Raw genomic sequence first — 21,514 nt, 5'->3', positions numbered from 1 at the left:
GGTCCTTGATGTGTTTCATCATGGTCTCCATTATCTTGGACATATTCGAAACTTGTTCTTCGAAACATAAAGTGTTTGTCATCATAGCAGGCATTGCAACAGAAGAGACAGTGGAATCTTCAATAAAAATTTTTGATTGAAGAGTTTCATGGAAAGAGGTTGATCCGGTGCTTGATGAATCATCATCATGCTTAGAAAATTTGGATTCGGATCCAAGTTTGAGCATGGCAAGAGCCTTCTCAATCGAGGCAAGAACGTCTTCGATTCCCACCATGGAAGAATAGCTCATTAGTGATATTGAACCAAAGACGGGAGTTGACGCCGATGGAGCTTCAATGCTATTTTGAGTAGAAGCTCTCATCATACTCCTTGTCACAGAACCAATAATGCGGGTATTGGCGGCGACATGTGCAGCTTCCTGAACAGGCTTAGCATCAGTAGTCTTGGAACGTGCAATCATGATTTTGTTGCTCTTTAGTGCCATTGATGATGTACGTAGTTGAATATGCGAAGAGAAGAGATGGAAGGCAGAGATGGTCCCATCGGGCGTGCCAAAATTTTGTACGTGATTAAAATTTTAAGTCTGCAAAATGACAAGAAAAATACATGACAAATATATGATATATAAATTTAGAAAAATATGTAGATGCAATCTCTGGAATTTTCTCGAACGTATAGAGAGTTTCCTTCGATTCTTCTCCTCCAACGCCAATTCAAGGGCTTCACGGCTTGTTCTTGGACCCACCACCGATACCTTCAAATCTTGATATGGAAGATTTGAAGAACTTTAGAAGATATTTAAAGACTTAAGTCTTGATATATGGGAGACTTGGAGAGGTTGAAGATCCAGACCCTTGTAACTTGGAGTTTCAATACTTGAGTGTATGAGATATCTCTTGGTCTGTGCTTGTCTTTGGCTCGGTAGAGAAACCCCTATTTATAGCCGTAGTAAGAGGTAGAGGTTGAAAACATGTATACCACTCTACTGGCCTTGCAAGACACGTAGTCACATCAAGATTGTGCCAACTCAAATATTATTTCTTTATTTTATATTTACTAATAAAGAGATAATACCAATAAGTAATTCCTTAATTGGTCGAACTTGTAGGGACACGTGACGTGGCGCCATTTGATTGGACAAGCTATTGCAGTATATAAGAAGTATATATGGATTAAACAACTCTAAATATTATCTCTTTAATAAGAAATAAATATTTAGATATCTATCCAAAATTCTATCAAGTCATATAGACATGTAACATGATATGATTTGGTTGGTGGAGATATCCCTGCAGTTTGAATTGATTTGGAACACCTCCACGTGCTACGGGACGAAATATCATTGGCCATTTAATAACCAAATTTCCAAGTGTACATGATATATGGTAATATCCAATTGGATAAAAATAATTTATAGATCAATGGTAATTTTTTGGCATTTAATTAAAATTCCATTGTCTACAATTTATAACTGTGTTAGCAAAACTAACTGTTGACTTTTCTAGAGAAAGAATTGTATATGGTTGTGGTTGAGAGGGCAAAGTGTGATTACTACACCAATACAAGGGGGTCAAAGTGTTATTAACTCATTTTTGTATAAATTAACTATGCTTTTTTTTTTTTTGAAAATGAAACTGAATTTCATTAAAGTAAATCTGCATTTGCAGCATACATAATCTCCTTTGGAAAATTTACAAACCAAACATGGCTTCCCTCAAGTGTCAGAGACAAATGAGCCAAAACATGAGCTTCCTTCTTACATGTGAAACCGTATGTAGCAAAAGTCTTTGAGCATATCTCTGATGCCTCTGATCAAGTTGCCTACCATGGATAAGTCAGGGGTTACACTATTAATTCTCTGGACAATGCTCAAGGCATCCCCTTCTAGAATGAGGTGAGAAATACCAAAGTCTTATGCAAAACTCAGGCTTTAAGAAAAGCCAAGCATTCCACATGCTCTGCACTGAGAGCCGCAGAAACTTTTTCAGCCATTAAAGCTTCCACCTGTCCTTGATGGTCTCTCACCACAACTCCAATTCCAGCTCCAGCATCAGAGAAAGCTCCATCAACATTTAATTTTAAAACACCTTCTTCTGGAGGTACCCACTTGTTCAGAGTCTCGGCCACTGGGAGCTCGGCTTTGCAATGTAAATTCCAATACTCCTGCAAAAAATGTACTGCATATTCACCAACACTGACCGTATCCCTTACTTTCCCTTCAAAAATCCTCGCATTTCTGCATCTCCAAATTAGCCAAATAATTATTGCTGCTAACTCTGCTCCTTGCTTTCCTCGTGCATTCAGAACCCAACCGAACCATTCCTTAAAACTAGAGACAGAGGAATACTCCAACAGCTTCCGATAATGTAGCCCTTTCCACACTTCTTGGGCAAAATCACACTCAAAAAATATATGCCTATCAGTTTCCATCTCACACCCGCAATAGCTGCAATTTGTACTTTCACATCTTATTCTAGCCTTTAAATTATGTCCAGTGGGTAAAATACCTGAGCATGCTCTCCATATGAACACTCTGACCTTTGGAGGAATGTTTAGATGCCATAATCCATTCCAAAAGTTCTTTTCCATGCTACCTGATGATGATCCCTCTCCACCTTTTCCAAATTTTTTGGAATTTCTTGCCAAATGATATGCTGATTTTACATCAAATATTCCAGTCTTTGAATAATGCCATACTATCTCATCATGCGGCTAGCCTGCTGACAGAGGAATTTTTTGAATCAACTCCACTTCATGTTTGAAAAACAAGGCATTAAGAAGGTGTATTTTTCACTTTCCAGATTCAAGATCAGTGAGATCTCGTACTCACGCCTCAGGCCATAAATCCTTTGTATATTGTGATACTTTGAAAGAAGTTGGGACTGGTATCCATGGATCATCCCAAACATGAATGGCTTCACCGCTTCCCACTCTCCATAAAATGCCTTTATTAAGCAGCTTCCTTCCTTCCAATATGCTTCTCCATAAATAGGAAGAAGTTGGCCTAGGCCTAGCTGTGAGAAACTCCGTTCTTGCAAAGTATTTTGCCTTTAGGACTCTAGCTGCCAGAGAATCTGGATTTTTGATTAATCTCCATCCTTGCTTTGCTAAGAGCGCTAGATTGAACGATTCCATATCCCTGAAACCCATGCCACCCTCTGCCTTTGGTTTGCATAATAGTTCCCACCTTAACCAGCATATTTTCTTCTCCTCCCCTCTTTGGCCCCACCAAAAGCTCCTTATGAGCGATGTGATATCGTCACACAAGCTCTTTGTGAGTCGGAAACAGGACATTACATACGTAGGGATAGCTTGAACCACCGCTTTAATGACCACTTCTTTTCCTGCTCGTGACAAAATTTTCTCCTTCCAGCCTTTAAGCTTGCACCAAATTCTATTTTTGACAAAAGCAAATACTTCATTTTTTGATCTGCCAATCATATACTGCATTCCTAAGTAGACACCTTTCCCATCATCAAGTTGTACCCCTAATTTATCACACAGCTTCTTCTGCATTTCTTCTGATATGTTCTTGCCACAATAGAACCGCGATTTACCAAGGTTCACCCTTTGCCCCGATGCCCATTCATAAATGTTGAGAGCTTCCATAATTGCCTGAATACCTTGGTCATCAGCTTTGGCAAAGAACAAGCTGTCATCAGCAAATAAAAGATGGGAAATCAAAGGGCCTTCGTTACTCAATCTTATTCCATTCCAAAGGCCCTGTCTTTCCATTTTCCTGATAAGGGATGAAAGTCCATCAGCACATAAAATAAATAAATAAGGCGATTAAAGGATCGCCTTGCCGTAGACCTCTGGAGGGAATGAAATAATCAGATTGGTTCCCATTAATTAAGATTGAGTAAGAAATTGACCTCATACATTTTCATCACCAATCTGCTCCATTTCAGCGGGAACCCCACAGTATTAAGCATATACTCCAAAAAATCCCACTCTACTCTGTCATGCTTTACTCATATCAAGCTTCAAGGCTAGATACTTATCTTCATGCTCCTTTCGATGGTCCAGCCAATGAAACATTTCAACTGCAACAATCACATTATCAGTAATAAGACGACCTTTGACGAAAGCACTTTGGGCTTCGTCAATAATATGGGGCAAAATATTCCGCAATCGGTTAGCCAAAGTCTTAGCTATAATTTTATACAAAACATTGCAAAGACTAACTGGCCGAAAATCAGATACTTTAGTGGGGTTCTTGCACTTAGGAATTAAAACAATATGAGTTGAATTTATCTTACCTAACTCTGTGCTCCCATTAAGGAAAGATAAGGCCATCTTCTTTACATCAGAACCAACTATCCCCCAGAATCTTTGATAAAAACCAGCATGTAGACCATCCGGACCAGGTGCTTTCCAAGGATGCATCTGATGCAAAGCATCATAGATCTCTTCTTCTGTAAAATCCTGCATCAGCTCCTCCCTTAGATCATCATGGATCCTTCGCTCCACAATATATATACTAAACAGGAGCCGTGAACCCTCTGACTTAAACAGATCTTTGTAGTAGTCCACAATATGCTCCTCAATTTGCTCCTCTGAATTGATCCAGTCCCCACTTTCAATTTGCAATGATTTGATAGTATTCTTCAGCTTTCTTTGATTCGCTTTGCTGTGAAAATAAGACGTGTTACGGTCTCCCTCTTTTAGCCAGCTAACTCTCGATCTTTGTTTCCAGTAGAGCTCCTCTTATTCTATCAACCAATCAAGTTCATTTCTTAGGCTCAATTCCTTTGAGATCATGGAATGTGTATTAGACTGCACAGACTCTTAATTTTTATTCCTTACACGCAATTGTGGACAGTTAATAATATGCAATTCATTGCTCTCTTATATTTATAATAAAATTTCTCTTTTCTGAAGGTAATATCTCTTTGCAATTACTGCACTTAAGTTTGAAAACATGCAAACTTGTATTGTAATTTATGATTTTAACTTACTTCTTTGGTTTTTATTTTGTTGAAATCTAACAAAATGGGAAGATGAAAAACTTGAATCTAGTATTGGTGTAGCTATAACACATAGGCATGTTTGATAACCTAATTTACCATTTAAATTTAATGGATTCAGATCTCAACACGTTCAAATATGTTTATTAGTCAAAACTAAAATATTTGAATTAATTAAATGACACTGAATTTTCTAGACAAAATTTGCTTCAAAAAATAAGTAATGAACTATTCACTTATTATTAAACGTGTGATATATAGTCAAATGTATCAAATTTAGTATTTAGTAATTCAATAACTTAATAAATTCTAATTTCAGTTATTAAGTTTCATTTTTATCAAATGCAACGTCAGTAAAATTATTGAATGAACATAACCAAAAGATTCTTCTAGTTGACTAAACACCTTAGCATGCTTTAACACATTTCAAAAGCTTGATGATGACAAGCCTCGCTATGGGCCCAATGGGTCTCTCCCAAAAATCTGATGTCCACAAAATTTTGTTGGGTAGTAAGTCACAAATACAGATGGATCTGTACACCAATTTTAGGCTTCCAACCATTCAATTTCAGTGGAAGAGTTACTGGGCCTGATTTCAATTTGCCACGTATAAGTCCAAAATTAGTCCCATCCATTCTTTCCACGAAATTTATGTAGTTGTCCACATTTAAGAAGTCCAATCACTATGAAGGTAATGTCCAAGAAGATTTGGGAGCATTACAAATTTTTCCGAAGGTAAAAATTTCTTTACCTATTCCAGTTCTATCATTTTAATTTTTTTTTATAAATATACTTTCATTCTCTTATAATTCTTTTTATTATATTAATTTCTATGCATTTTCCTCATCACATAAAAAAAGCATAAATTTCTACTCAAACTCCCGATCCTCAAGGTCTGACCATAGTTAATTTTGTACTAGTTATCCAACAAGAACTTTTCCAAAGCAGAACTTCATCCAAGATCCTATGGCCTTGCATTTTCTGGTGTTCATCTTTGTCAATTTCCTTCACAATCTTTAGATATACTTCATTTAATTGCATCTCCATGGATTTTAACTAAGTTTAGTTCAAGCCTAATCAATTAACATATTTTAATTTTGAGCAAGTGTATACACATCTCTCTATATATATATAAAGCATGAGGAGGGTTTCATGTTAAAATTTTGTGACATCTTTTGATTTTCTAATTGTAGCCTCATCAAAGACAAAAATTCCTAAAGATAATTACTTTAGTAATTTCTAATAACTTCCACTTCCAAAAACATTTATTTTTTTTATTTGTTTGCCAAAAGAACCATAACTTCTTTTCTTTTTTTTATGCCAAAAAGGGGAAAAAACTTCTAATAACTTCCATTAGTTGGTTTTCATAAAAACAACTTAATTTTTTCTTAATTTGCACACTCGTAGTTCACCCAAGTTGCTTCATATATCACACATGTAGAATGTTTTTTAGGTTTATATGAATTATCCCATAGCTACCACCTGTCAAATCAAAATGCTCATATAAATCAAGACATGTCCAAAATTTTTTTAATCATTTCGATTTTTCCATGTACAAGATCTACAGAATAAAAATATTTACTTGCTAATCTTTAGAGTAACACCTTCAGATCTCTAAGATTAATAGTCATATCCACAGTACAAGATGCTCAACTTTTACCTATGTAAGAAGATACTTTTTCAAATTTTAGTTAATTTACAAATCATTCCCACGACCAATGTTTTGAAATCAAATCTGATCAGTTGGTTCGAACGATCAAATTGCCAATCAATTATGGCTCCGATCTAACTCATATTTTGACTCGACTAGGGCTAAAAACCAATCAAAAACTGTATGAACCATGTGAATCATGCAAATCGAAATGAATCGTGAATTGGTGATTGTATGGCTTTGTCAATTAAATTGGAAAAAAAAAAAGAAAAAATAGTATTTTAGAGCCATAAAGACTGATTCCTAAAATTTATCTTTGAAGGCCCAAGTTCATTGAAATATTTACGTTTTTATCAATTGATGTCTTATATTAGTCGAATGTCTTATGTTTTGCACATATTTTTATGTATTTTATTATTTTTTAAAATTATTGAATAGGAGTTGAATCAATCAGATTGATTGAACTGCAATCCAGATATCTCACCAATCACTAACCAATTCGAGGATTAAAACCCATGTTTTCAAACTCAGACTGGATATTGTCTCGGCCGAACTCAGGGGTCAATGGGTTCAATCGGGTTTGATCCGGGGTCAAATAGAATGACGTCATAAATATATATTAATATATATAATAAAAAATAATATATAAAAGTGTCCCTTAAATTAGTGGTTTACTACTTTATATGGTTCTTTGATGAATTTAGATTTAACCCAAAAGGACTCTAGTTGAATAACTTTAAAAGTTATAAGTAGAAATGTAGTTTAGAAAATATGATGGGTTAATTTTACATTTTGCTAAAATTATAAAGGGTCAAAATATAAATAGCGAAACATTTAGGGTTTTCAAAGTACATAAATGTCAAACCTAATTAGGAACTCCCATTTTCTTTGTTACGCTGTCACTTGATTTCCCATTTTTTACTTTCTTTTGTTTCTTCTTCTTCTTCGCTACACCAATGACCAACTCTTCTTCTCTTCTTTTATATCATACAATAAACTCACATGAATGCTCTCTCCTTTCTTCATTGTTTTTTTTCCCCTCTTCTCTCTTCTCTTCCCTTTTTTGCTCATTTCTTTTTTTTTCCTCTTTATCCTAAATCCAATTCAACTCTCTCTATCGCTTCTGTGTGATTGTTCATCTCATGCATGGCAAATTAGGATCCAGTTGGGAATTAGGACACGAGAACTACATGCATATTTGGTCAAAAAAATTTTGGGTTAGCTAAGGAGGTTTGACAAGGGGCTTTCAAATCGAAGTACTGCAGCACTACGTTTCTTTTCATCTTGGCAAAACTAGTCAAAGCATCCGTCTTATTCCAACGCAAAGGAAAAAAACTGGGTTTTGTCTGGTTTCATCAATTCTTGGTCAAATCCAATTTTTTATCGGATTTGATCGAATTTTTTAAAGATGATTTTTTAAAGTAATTCAGACCGCTTGGATTAAACAGTTGTCCTGTCCGAGTTTAAAAACATAGATTAAAACATTATTAAGTTATGACTACCGTCCGGTTGGATGGGAATTCTTAGAGTTGACTTTTCAGTCAGAGAAATCCCATGGGAAATGGTGCTTAGAATGGAAAGCAAGCAAACGAGGTCAGTGTCCGAAAGTCAAACGTGAATCCAGATCAATTACGTACAGAAGAAAATACTTGAAACCTGCCTAAAATGCCTGTCATAGAGTGATGGCTGAATTCGGTCTAAATCCACATACTCTGCCGTCTGCTTTGGCCAAATCATTTAATCGTTCACCTTTGAGATCTTAAATTTAGACTTTTACTGGATCTCTGTAGAAAGGAACAAAAAAGGAAAAAAAGGGGAAAGAAACTATAAGTCTTTTATTCATTGAATCTTTTCTTTTTATTCAACCCTTTTCGGGATGAATTGTTTATTTTTTTTTGCGAAGTTGGAGCTTGTGACAATTTACTTGTGGTGCAAAGTAAGTTATGGATTAATCTTTATCTCATAGCATATATAAAGTTGTATTTTGCATTTGGAATTAATAATCAAGCAAAGAGATGTCTTTACTCAAACAGTCGTATTTTCTTCAAAAAAAAAAAAATGTTGTACAATAAAATTGTCAAGTTTTTCTATGAGAATTTCTACTTTCATAATTTTCTTTATTTTTTAACTAATAACCATCCTCTTGTATATTTATTATATTGCATGTGACTGTCGTCTTTCATACATGGCATTCCAAGAAGGATGCACAAGGGGGGCAGACACAATCAATGTTCAAAAACATAATAATTTTGCCCTTCGAATTTCTTTTCTAAGAACTTGTTTTGGAACTTAAAAAATATTCCCCCTGTTTCTGGTTCACAAAAAAAAAAGAAAAAAAGAAAAAAATGAAGCACGCAAAATTTGCATAAATGGATACATTGCACCCCACAACCCCCCCTTCCCCCACAACAAAAGAAGCATAAATGTATAAGTAAAATTACTTCCCATTTCTCAATGGAAATCATGACAGAATTTCGAACAACTGTTCATAAAAACTCAATTATGATCATGACTATGTATGACAAGAAAAATAATAGAAAATGAAAGCAAAAAACTTGTGACTCAATAAAATAAAACTGATGACTTCTCTTCTTACAGTGCAAAAAGGAAGCTACATGCATTACTTATGGCATGAGAAGCACTTTTTTTCTGTTTTTTTTTTTTTTTTGGAAAAAGCGGCATTAGAAACGTATGCTTTGGACAACTTCCAACCTAATGCACTTGCTTGTAATCGTGCCTAACTTCCCACTTTGCTTAACTTTTCAGTTTACAATTCTCAAAGTCCATTTATTCAATTTCACAATATAGACTTCCCAACTAAATATGTACACGAATTCAACCCAAACTTCCAAACCACCACAGAAAAATGGCCTTAGTTAGCAAGCCCAAAAGACCTGTGATCTCCCTCCAATCTAGCCTCTCCACAACCCTTTGTTTTATTGTAGTTTTCACGATCCCAGCTCTTCTTCTCCTTCACACCCCTTCAAGTTCAGTATGCAAAAATTCATTTAATCAAAACAAGTCATGGTCAGGTGATCTTCGCACTGCTGAATTTGCTTGGAATCGTCTAAAGTTCAACCAAGAAAATCCCCCATCAGAAACTCTTAAAATCGCCGTCTTCTCAAGAAAATGGCCAACTAGTGCCACCCCTGGTGGCATGGAGCGCCATGCGCACACCTTACATACTGCTTTAGCTCGCCGTGGACATCAGGTTCATGTCTTCACTTCTCCACCTGATCAAGATGAGAATGTTCCGCGAGAAAGTCAATCTTTTTCACCTGTAATTCATTGGCACGAGGGTGAACCGGGAAGATGGAGGTATAATAAAGCTTTGGAGCAATATGAAGCAGAAAACAATCGCCGAGAATTTGATGTAATTCATACAGAAAGTGTAGCACTTCCGTTCCATGTAGCTCGTCGTGTTCCAAACCTAGTCGTATCATGGCACGGTATAGCCCTCGAGAGCGTGCAGTCTAGTATATATCAAGATTTGGCACGGCTGCCTAACGAGCCGATTTCTCCTGCTTTTAATAGTAGTCTACATGGGGTGATCCCCAAAGTTCTGAATGAGATTAGATTCTTCAGAGACTATGCTCACCATGTTGCTATAAGCGACAGCTGTGGAGAGATGCTAAGGGATGTGTACCAAATTCCAAGTAGACGAGTTCATGTTATTGTCAATGGCGTAAATGAGAAAGATTTTCAAGAAGATTTGAGATTAGGCAATCAATTCAGAGCCAAAATTGGTGTGCCTCAAAATGCAAGCTTAGTGCTTGGTGTTGCTGGAAGGCTAGTGAAGGATAAAGGTCATCCATTGCTATATGAAGCCTTCTCAAAACTCAAGGAGAAAAACAGTGATGTTTACTTGATAGTTGCAGGCTCTGGACCATGGTTACAAAGATACAGAGATTTAGGGCCCCAAGTGATTGCTTTAGGCTCAATGAATCCATCAGAATTACACGCTTTTTATAGCTCTATTGACATTTTTGTTAATCCAACGCTTAGGCCACAGGGGCTTGATCTCACACTCATGGAAGCTATGATGAGTGGAAAGCCTGTGATGGCTTCAAGATTCCCTAGCATTAAGGGTACAATTCTTGTAAATGATGAATTTGGATTCATGTTTTCGCCAAATGTAGAATCCTTGTTAGAGGCTTTGGAGTTGGTCGTGGCAGAAGGATCAAAGAGACTGTCACAGAGAGGAAAGTCTTGTAGAGACTATGCATCTTCAATGTTTACTGCACAGAAAATGGCATCAGCATATGAGAGATTGTTCCTTTGCATCAAGAATGAAACGTTTTGTAACTACATTTAGACAGTTTGATTCTTCTTTCTATACTCTTCTTACCCGAAACAAGTTTGTTCTTGAAGACTATGTAGATTGCTTTGCATTTTATAATAAATTCTTTTATACAAAGAAACTAATACTCCTCTTGTTCTTATCTATTTCTTGCTTCTTCAACAAATGAGATTTTTTTTTTTTTTTTTTGGGTCTCAATTAGCTCTCAAAGTATGAATGATTTTACTCCTTGGTTGACATGGTGCAACCATGCTAAGATAGAAAGCATAAACTATTGAGAGGTGTTTAGTAGTTAGACCTTCTTGAAATTTACGACCAACAAATACACATTATAATTGGCTTTTCTTTTTCTTTTTTTTTTTGATTGGTTAATTACAATTTTCTGATGCACTTAGAAATGAACCAAATGTCGTAAAATCAGAGCTAGTCTAACCTGAATTATGGGCAAAAACGAGTAGAGAGATTCAAATCTGCCAAAATTGCAACCTAAAATTAAAACTATCAGAGCAGACATTTTCCAAGGAAAACGAGTTCATTCCCATCAGCAATAGTTGTATGTTTTTCCATACTGAGTGCTAAGAAAATCCCCTACACGTTACGCTGGAGATGACTAGTTCTATACACTTTATGCTCCTATTTCTTTTGTTGTTAAGCACCTAATACAACAATGTGGATAATCTATTCTGTTCAAAGCGACCATAAGCCTGTCGAGTTCTCAAGAATAATAGCACACTGAATGCTAATCCCAAAATAGAGATGCCTCCCCACCAAACAAAGGTATAGAAATAGCATTTTCTACCCATACAGACTATGTCAGTGACGGCTCCAAGGCCTGAACCAGCATTGGCATCATAGACTATTGCTGCAAGGACACCATACAGAAGTGATCCAAGAGGGATGTTTGTAATGAGAATGTTGTGGTTGACACCTACACTATTAGGCCCGAACAGCTCAGATGTTATTGAAACTGCAGCTGCAAATATGAAGCCAGAGCTCAATCCAATCAAAGCTGTTCCTGCTTGAAGTGCCATTTGACTGCTTGTTGCAGCAAGCAAGAAGAATGCGATTGGTGTAGGCAGCAGTGCAATTGCCAACCATCCAGTCCTTGCGAAATAGAATCTTCTGCACATACAGAACAGTTCAAAAGTTAGAACCAGCATACATAACCACTTCAACAGTAACCTAATTGATAGGAAGCTACTCTGCTTATAGTCAGGGATCCAAATTCTGATTTCCCTTTCTCCTTCCGATTCTCAAATATCTAAAAACAAAACAGAACTACAAAACATGTGCAATGTACACTTTACCATACAAAAAGATAAAGTCCTGAACTTACGTCCTGATTAAGTCTGGTACAGCTGAAAGCAGGCGACCAAAGAAGGAGAGGGATGAATAGAGTGTTATAAGGAGTTCAGTCTTTGAATATTGTCCAACTGACTCTGCAATTTGCCCGAGGTTATTGCTGTAGACTAAGCCAATTGTACCTCCACAGAAGTATGCCAAGTAATATAGCCAGAAGTCCAGCCTACGAACAAGCATTCGAGCCTTGTGCTCTTCCCCTAGCATTATCAATTGATCCTTCTCAATTACAGTCTTGCAACACCATCCATTGGATTCAGTACTTTCTTGTCTAGAAATTCCTTTAACACTTTCGTCACCATCGACAGAACAAAGGGATCCATTTCTTAAGCTATTATCTCGACTAAGAAGCCCCCTATGCAGTTCAAGATCATCATGATCAATAAGTATGAAACTGGAGCCTTCCATGCGGAAGCGTGAGTAAATTTTTTGATCGAACCAATTTCTTGCATATACTATACCAGGGATACCTAAGGGAAGTAGGAGGAGGAAAATGGCACCGCTAAATAGGAAACGTGCAGCTTTTGTACTCACTGGATGTAAAAGAAGGAGATATATGCCAGTAATGACAGCCAAGAAAATCAATATGATGAATATAAACTGATCACGCTTGACAGCATCAGGAGGAAGGGTATCCAGAGTTGGTTGACGAAGAATAGGAATGAGTGCTACCAGAGATGTGAACAACGGTATGAAGGCGTTGAGAAGAAGATAGAGTTCACTAGATGAAGGGTTCATTGCTGTAGCAGCAAGATTATAAAATGCCGCGCTTACTCCATTGAAGCTCACTGTGAGAGCAAGTGCTAGTGGTCTGTTAGATGGGAAGTTATTTATGCAGAGTACAAAACAGACTGTGTTGAACCAGCAAATGCTGCATCCAGCCAACAAGCAAAGCAAGAACATCTGCAATGGAAATACAGGCAGCCAGGGTCAATACAAAGAATGCAAAAAAGTAGTAGTAGGAGAAGGATCACCGCCTCACAAGTTCCATTTCAGTCCAGTTGAGGGCAAAATAGTTCTTTTTTATTTTTTACATCACAATCCTATTAGTTTACACCATGTATAAATTCATTCAAAACATACTTCCACCTATTTACATCTCAGGAGCAAACTGGTTTGGACTGGAACTTGCCAGGCCTCTAATCCGAAATTTAGATAACAGATACAACTCAAAAGTTTATCCAAGTTCTACAGCAATTCTATCTTGTGTCGTCTTGATATTGTTCCTTTTTCAGAACATATTAGCAAGAACAGAATTTGGAGCTGCAAGGAGCTCCAATTATGTGATTTGTTGAACCAGTAGTATAATTACATGGCTTAACTCGAGCCACAAAAAAGAAACTAAAAATAAAAAAGGGAGCAAAAACAAGAAATGGGGCAAATGTTTCAACTGCTCAATGGTATTGTCAGAAAATTTCCACAAAGAACAGCTGCACAAGTAGTTTATGCTACTCTGTTTTTGTTATCAATTAGTAATAACCACGTCTTGAGAACTAATCATAACCAGCTGTATACGTATCAATTAATAATTTCACTAAACAAGTCTTGAGAATTATCCTTATTGATGGCTATTGAAGGGGGGCTTTTGGTCCTAATTGAAGGGGCATTTCACTGTCAAAGTATTGTAGCACACTCACTTGTATGTCATTTCTAAATAATTCTACTGAACTTTGGCAAATGCCGTATAAGTTTGGTGCTTTTAAATTTTAATGGTGTGAAGGAGCTGCTTAGAAATTAAGTCTAACAAGTCCTAATCGAAACTTTACTAGGCAAAAGTTATTATGTGATTGTTTTCTGCATTGTAGTTTAGTTTCTCTCTCTCTCTCTCTCGTCATCCAAGAAGAGTGGTTCCAAGAATCATGGTAATAAGCTATTTCTCATTTGCAAATTATGAAATTACTATAATAAATAAATCTTCTTTCTACCAATAAATGAGTAGATCTTATTAGCATACATTTGCTTAATCATTCTCATTTGTTGACGAGATTGGTGAGTAGGGACAGAGAATGGTAGGACCACACTTACCATAGGATTGCTCCCCCTCCTTCTGTTGCAACTATTAAATCCTTAACCTTAAAAAAGGGTTAATTATATTAACCTCCCCTCAGGTTTGATCAAATAACAAATCAAACCTTGTAATTTGACCATATAACAGATTCCCACCAGCACTAACTCCCGTTAATGATAGAAACAATAAAAAGACTAAATGACCCTCATCGCTTATCAGCCTGCAAAAGTGTCTTCCATGAAAATGGATTCCTTTCACTTTTTCCTTTTTCTATTCATTGAATGTACGGTCTGTTTGGAACCCAGGTTTTTTTTATCAAATTTGTCTGCTACAAGTTTTTTTAAAAATTTTAGTTACAGTAACCTTAAAAAATTTCTCAAAGTTTTTAAACTATACACTTCAAAATAGTAAAAAGTTTACACATCTCAAAAATTTTTTTAAAAACTTCTATAGTAAGTTACAGTAAAATTTTAGATAAACTCCCAAAAAACTCACCTTCCAAATGGGGCCGTAGTCTCAAAACTATTTTCTTACGATGAAAGAATTGTTCTTCTTTTGCTTTTCCTAAAATATGCTACTAAAAGAATTGACAAGCACCAAAAAAGAAAAAGAAAAAGAAAAGAAAAATACTCATAACTTTTTGGAAAGAATAATGCAATGAATTAATAGAAGAAGGAAAATAAAGATAACATGAGATCAAGGAAAGGTTAGGACAAGAAGAACTTTGTAGTGAGAGAGCTAACTAGATAAACTAGGAATTATCAGCAAATATAAATCAAGAAAACATGCGGAGCCGACAACAGAACTACCTCTTTCCCTCCTCTCCCTATCGTTTCCCCAAGGTAATTCCAGTTGCCAAGCCAAATCCCGTACTTCTGTATCTTCCACCATCTTTCCATCTTTTAAAGCTTAATTAGATGACATATCTTCGCTTGCAAACATAAAACCGCACAAGAATATATCCATGGATCTGACACCTATACACTTATGCCTAAAAATTAAATTCCGATGTTGGATTCTTGTCCTGACATTTCTTGAAGTACTTTTCTATGGGTTTTAAGTTTTTCCTTTGTAAGAATGTCTATGGGTTTTATGGCTTTGAAAGTTAGATTGCTGAGGCCATTGTGAGCCTGGATATTGAGATTTTTGGTTCATCTTTATTTTTGAGGTAAATAACTCCTCATAGATGAACATAGGATGAAGGCTTTAGGTGGTTTTGTTGACACGATATTTATTTTTAAGCTTGGTTTTGTTGACACGATATTTTATTATCATCGAGAAGTCATGAATTCAAGTCATTAAAGGGATAAATAAGAATACTATTGATTCTCTTATAAAAAAGGAAAAAAAATATAATTAAATAAGGAAAATAAAAAAGTCCTATACAAATTTTAATATTTTTAAAGCTTATTTTATCCTTTCATTAGAGGATTTAACAGCTATAATTACATGATTACAAAAAACCATATATTTTCAGGTAATTTTGATTCTTATATTCATATGTCATTGTGTCAATATGTGTTCCATTTACTACCCCCACCATATGGAATCGTCCAACTTGACATTTCTATTCTATCGCTGCCAACTTTGAAATATTATTATTTCTTCCGACAGTGAAATTATACAAAACTCTTAAAAATTTGATATCGACCAACAGTATTTGTTGTAACTTAAAACTGTCATAACAAATTATTTTTCTAGGAAAGCTATACAAAGAAAATAGATTAGAGAAAGAAGGTCATTATGGTTTAGAAACATGAATTAATCTATCAAAAAAATTCTTGAGGATGTGATACATAGTAAGAAATCAATTTAATTTTGTAGAATTTGATAAAGCCCAAAATTTAGGGGAAAATAATTTTCTATTTTCTTTTTCAAAGTGACACGTCTGGATGTCATATACAAGTAAATATGAAGGGATGAAATTAAATAGCTCGACAGAAATAAAACGATCTTTGTAATTCGCAGTACCTCGATTAAAAAGTTTAATTTGGACATCTTTTTCCAGCGGAGGAAAGAAAAAGTGCAAAATCATAGTGGTGAAGTGGTAGAATTAGCAGAAGAAACTGGAATGTACTACTTTTTCTTTCACTTTAAAGTATATTCTCGTAGCTATCATTCTCTTTTTTAATCTATTCATGGTCAAAAGCCTCTGTGTTTCCTATCACTATCTTTCTTTCTAAAAGCATCCACAGAAAATGCACAACAAATGTGGTACTGGTACCATACATATTTTGTTCTTTTTCCGTTGAGAATGAATAATATGAAAATAATTAAAGAAATGCATACTGCACAAGAACGTTATTTAAGCTTCCATCAAAAGATGACCTTTACAATGATGCACATCTTTCTTTTCACAAAAAAAAAAAAAAGAAACAAAAAAGATGATTTCTTTTTTTTTTAATGATTCTTTTTTTAACCTTTTGAAAGAAAGTTAAGAAAGCATGCAGGACAATGTTTTAATGGTGTCTTTTTTATTTTTTATATTGAATGTCTCAATTTTGGGGAATATAAATATGAACTATTCCACTCATAGGATGGTTTTTTTTTTTTTTTTTTTGCTAATTTGCCTTGATAATAATATCAGAGTTTAATGAATTCACCTCTTTTAGACGTGTGCTTATATATTGTGCTTTAGAAAAGTGTCATGATTTAGGGAGTACAGTAAAGGTAAGTGTGTATTTACATAGTTATTTAGGTGTGATTTAAGCATATTAACGAATACTCATTGATTATCTATTCAAAATTCATATTAATATACCAGTCAAATGTTGTTATAACTATATAACGGATACCTATTGGACACCTATTAAATATTTCATATTAATATATATGCTAGTCATGTGTTGTTGGTAATTATATATTAAATTCATCACCATCATCTTTGAATTGTTAAAGAAATACTATGAACCAATTTGGACCAAGAAACTATCATTCGCTCAAGTTCACAAGGACCATGCAAATGTGGGAACTTTTTTTTTTTTTTTTTTATGTAATTCTTCATAGGATGGTTCTAACAACTTTTCTTTTTATTTTTTTGGGGTTCTACTAACAACTTTTATTGTCTCATATAAGTTTAACAAAATATGTTACCACAATTTTATAGAAACGCCCTAGAAAAAACCATTCTAGTAAAGCCAAAGAAATAAAAGGGAAACATTTATATAGCCACCCACTGAATTTCTTTTACTTTTAAAAAATAAATAAACAATTTCATTTTATGCTGACGGAAGAATCACTAAGGACAAAAGGGAAGTGTAATAATAGTATGTTCTTCGAAGCCATGAAACTGTTTCCGACAATAAATATGAGTTCATTCATTTTTGTAGTACACATATCAAGTGTAAGTTAAGTGTAGCAATAAGGAAAAATGTTAGCTAATTGTATTTTGCTAGTATATTAAATGGTACCAATTAAGCATACCTATTAACTATCTTACTAGACTTGGAAAATTTAAAGCCGTATATGCCAAGAGTTCAGTACAAGAGTATTGAGAAAAGATGAAGAGAAAAAACTTACCACAAAATAAGGCAAGGTGATAAATTCCCGAATCACAAGCCATTGGATTCCGTAACCAACTAGTCCCATGAAGGCAGCAATGAGCATCACCACCCACAACGGCAAATACATCAAGGCCAACCCCGACGACCACCCAAACGCCTTGCCAAGGTCCGACGCTGTCGCTAAATAGTTCAGTTGCACCTGTGACACCCCTAGAACCTCCTTCAGCTCCGACGAATATGCCGAAAAATCGAAATTTGTCCCCGTAAATGCTTGAATCCATACAGTAGCCAGAAGGATCATCCATTTTCTTGATTGACCCGCCATTTGGATTTCTTGAAATTAATGCAAAGAAAGATTTAATCAGGGTTCGCCGGGACATCCAGAAAGCCGCCGGTGGCTGTGACTATAATGAAATTTTTGCTGAAAAAGTTTCGGTTATATTGGCAGGGAATGAATGAATTAGCGCTGCCCAGTCTCTCAACGTGGCCTTATTTATATACGCTCAGGCATTTTGCCATTTTCAATCCATGATGTGGACAAGAAAGATAATGACTCATGAAATAGAGAAAAAGGTTCTACTCTTTTTGTTTCGATTTCTCTTTTTTTTTTTTGGTATAATTCACATGCATCGCACCCATTTTACGATTTACGACTAATTCTGTTCGAATCGCATTGACCTCTTGCAACAGAAAACTCTTCCAACATTAATTTCTTTTCCATTTCCATGGATTTTGAATCCTTTGATTTTGAGACCTAATAATTTGGAGACTAATGTCTTGGTTCGGCCCGAGACCTAACAGTCCAGAGAATCGATGTATGTGTTTGTTTCCTTGCATTTTTAATTTTATTTGTTGTAGAAATTCATTAGTTTTTATGTTGGTGGATTCTACTTTTGTTTGACAAGCCGCACGTGAATTATTATGAGGTGTGAATGGTTGTTGGTAATTGGTACCCATTCCAATTGCATAACGTGGAAGCATGTGATTGAAGGGTAGCTTGGGGAACCAATGTGCCAAATTAAAAATAAATAAAGATTAAAAAAGGAATCAACTCAGGCAGATGTCACATTAGCATGCGGTTTTCCTCGTACCGGAGCCTGCTAATCTTGCTTTTGTGTGTAGTATCAGATTTGTTTCACAATTTACTAAGTATTACCATTAGCAATCAACTCAGGCAGATGTCACATAAAACGGCTTATTGTATAGCAGTAAAATAGTTCGAATGACAGAATATTTGTTGTAAAGGATAATGTATGAAATAAATTATTTATATATTAGTAGTGTATACACTAATAATTTAGATACATGTTACGTATATAAAATTTGATATTTTACTTTAAAGTGACATAATATAGTATTCATCCAGACCTTCGATGAGGAAAGATTAATTTTAATATATATGTGAAAAATAAAAAAGTTAAAAGGGAAATTTTGAAAATCTGTATTTATCAAGACTCCTAAACCTATACTTATTACAATAGAAATTTTTCTACCTACATTTTGAAATTTGAGTCATTCTCTTCTTAAATTGTCGAAATCTAACTTATAAAGGATACATGTAATCTCTCATTATATCCCATTTCAAGTCTATAATTATTATTATTCTTCGAGTAACTATTTGTGGTCATTGCTAAAATTGCTACGCTTTGAAAGTGGCTTTGACAGATCCAAAGCAGTGTTTTGAAATCTGGACTGGACCAGTCGAACTACGAACCAGCCTTGGTTTCGGTCCGGTTCATGTTTTGAGTTGATTATACTTAAAAATCGGATTGAACCGTTCGAATCGTGCGAACCGGATTGAATCATTGAATCGGCGGTTTTTTGTTTTTGTCTATTAAATTGAAATTTTTTTTTAAAAAGAATATGTTTTCCTTAATCCTAAAACCTAATTATTAAATGCTACATTCACTCACTTTCTTCTCATTTTTTGCCTTTTATCAAGTTTGTATTTTTATTTTTTATTTTTTTGACTTCCTCCAAACTCAAAACTTCTTTTTTTTTTTAAGTTGCAATATCTAAATATCAAAAACTTGAATTAAAATCTAAACTTACAATGTCTAATTCTCATAGACGTGAATTTTGTATAATTTCAAAATATTGTGATATTTTTGAGTTGGATTTAACATTATTTTTTTGGTAAATTCAATTAAGATTGAGATGAAATTTATTTATTTCAACTTATAATTTAAAATTTTTATTTATGAAAATCCAACTTTTTTGAAAATATTAAAATTTTCATTATATAAAGTCTTAAATTAGTCCAATGTATGTCTTATTTTGTGCATATATATTTATATACATTATTTTTTTAAAAATTTATTGAATCAAAATTGAATCGGTCTGACTAATTAAATCTCGACCCGAACATCTCACCGAATCAATTAACGGTCCGCTCTTTAAAATATTGACGCAAAGTATATACGTCTTGGGAGACCACACGGAAGACAAACAATGCGGGGCACGTAATGCGCTTACGTGAAGGTGATGTGAAGACATGTGTCAGACATAACTGGCAATAAACGGAAATAACCGGAGAGAAGAAAAAGTTTTAAGGGATAATTTCAAAAACCTCCAATTGCACTCGGCTCCCCTTAGGTTTAAGAAATTACACTTACCTCCATTGACATATTAAAATACCTATAATGCCCTCCACTTAATAAACAATTTTAGATTTAAGGCAATAAAATTACAAAAGCTAAAAAAATCTATTTTTCTGTCTCTTGTCTATTTTTTATTTAATATAACCTCTTTTTATTATCTTCAATTTTGTAAATATTAATAAATTGAAATTACAAAATCTACAAAAGGGGCAGATTATATGTCAAACTAAAAGGAAATGAAAAGGCTCGCAGTGATAGAAAAATAAATAATAAAATTGATGATTGAAATAGGAATAAGAACTAAAGATGTAAAATTTGTCATATTTTGTTTATTGTTAAGAAAAAATTTATAAAATGTCAATAATTACATAATGATTTTTTTCATTAGATTAGAAATTTTTTATTATGATTTTATTGTGGAGGTAGAATTTATTCTCAACTTTTAAGATATTAATGTTTTAAGACCATATGAGACTTATAATGGTGGTTCTCGATCAAATTAGCTTATATTGAAAAGGTATTTGAGCATTGATATTTAATTTGGGGGTATAAAATTGATTGTCAATGGGGTTTTGTATGTTTTTTTTTTATTGTGGCAATTGATATTGTATATATCAATTTGAAATCTTTTGGATGGTTAATTGATTTAGAACTTATGTTTGGATGGTTGTTAGTTAGGGATTTGGTTTATTAATTTATGTAAACTGTGGAAGAAAATGATTGAGTATACTATATTTTTCTTTCTTAATTTTGTATAAAAGAGTAATTTAGGATTTTTGAAAGAAAATCTAAACTCTTGGACCTATATTGTTACTAAACAGTAAAAGTAGGAGAGGTATATGTAATTTTTAAAACTTGAGAGGAGCTCTTTGTAATTGTGAGAAACCTCAGGAGAGGTTTCTGAAATTATCCCAAGTTTTAAAATGAGTTGTCACGTCTAGACTGTTATAGATCCAGTAGTAACGGTATGATGATCAATAAAGCAATCGAAATTAAAAAAAAAAGGAAATGTAGAAATAAAATCTTGCAGCCACCCAAATGGAAAACGAAAAACATACTCTCCTTTACACGTGGTTGGCGATCCAAATTTTTGAATACAGTTAATCTTTTAAAATTGTGCTTA

The 21,514-nt window shown here is 34.4% G+C and overlaps 2 protein-coding genes across 2 annotated transcripts; one reads left to right on the top strand and one right to left on the bottom strand.

Moving 5' to 3' along the window:
* The first annotated feature begins 9,411 nt into the window (after positions 1 to 9,411).
* On the top strand, positions 9,412 to 11,067 carry LOC113705396 (uncharacterized). The gene has a single exon (XM_027227243.2). The coding sequence runs from the start codon at positions 9,488 to 9,490 to the stop codon at positions 10,934 to 10,936; it is 1,449 nt and encodes a 482-aa protein (XP_027083044.2). The 5' UTR covers positions 9,412 to 9,487; the 3' UTR covers positions 10,937 to 11,067.
* Positions 11,068 to 11,434: 367 nt separating this feature from the next.
* LOC113706690 (protein NUCLEAR FUSION DEFECTIVE 4) lies at positions 11,435 to 18,270 on the bottom strand. The gene is made up of 3 exons (XM_027228632.2): positions 17,808 to 18,270; positions 12,258 to 13,183; positions 11,435 to 12,043 (listed from the first exon to the last, which is right to left on the bottom strand). Exons 1-3 carry the CDS (start codon positions 18,114 to 18,116, stop codon positions 11,578 to 11,580), a joined length of 1,701 nt encoding a protein of 566 aa, XP_027084433.2. The 5' UTR covers positions 18,117 to 18,270; the 3' UTR covers positions 11,435 to 11,577.
* Positions 18,271 to 21,514: the final 3,244 nt, after the last annotated feature.

This window comes from Coffea arabica, chromosome 8c (assembly GCF_036785885.1).
Source record: "Coffea arabica cultivar ET-39 chromosome 8c, Coffea Arabica ET-39 HiFi, whole genome shotgun sequence".
NCBI lineage: Eukaryota > Viridiplantae > Streptophyta > Magnoliopsida > Gentianales > Rubiaceae > Coffea > Coffea arabica.
Note: the sequence above shows the minus strand (reverse complement) of the source record. Positions and strands in the feature narration are given on the sequence as shown.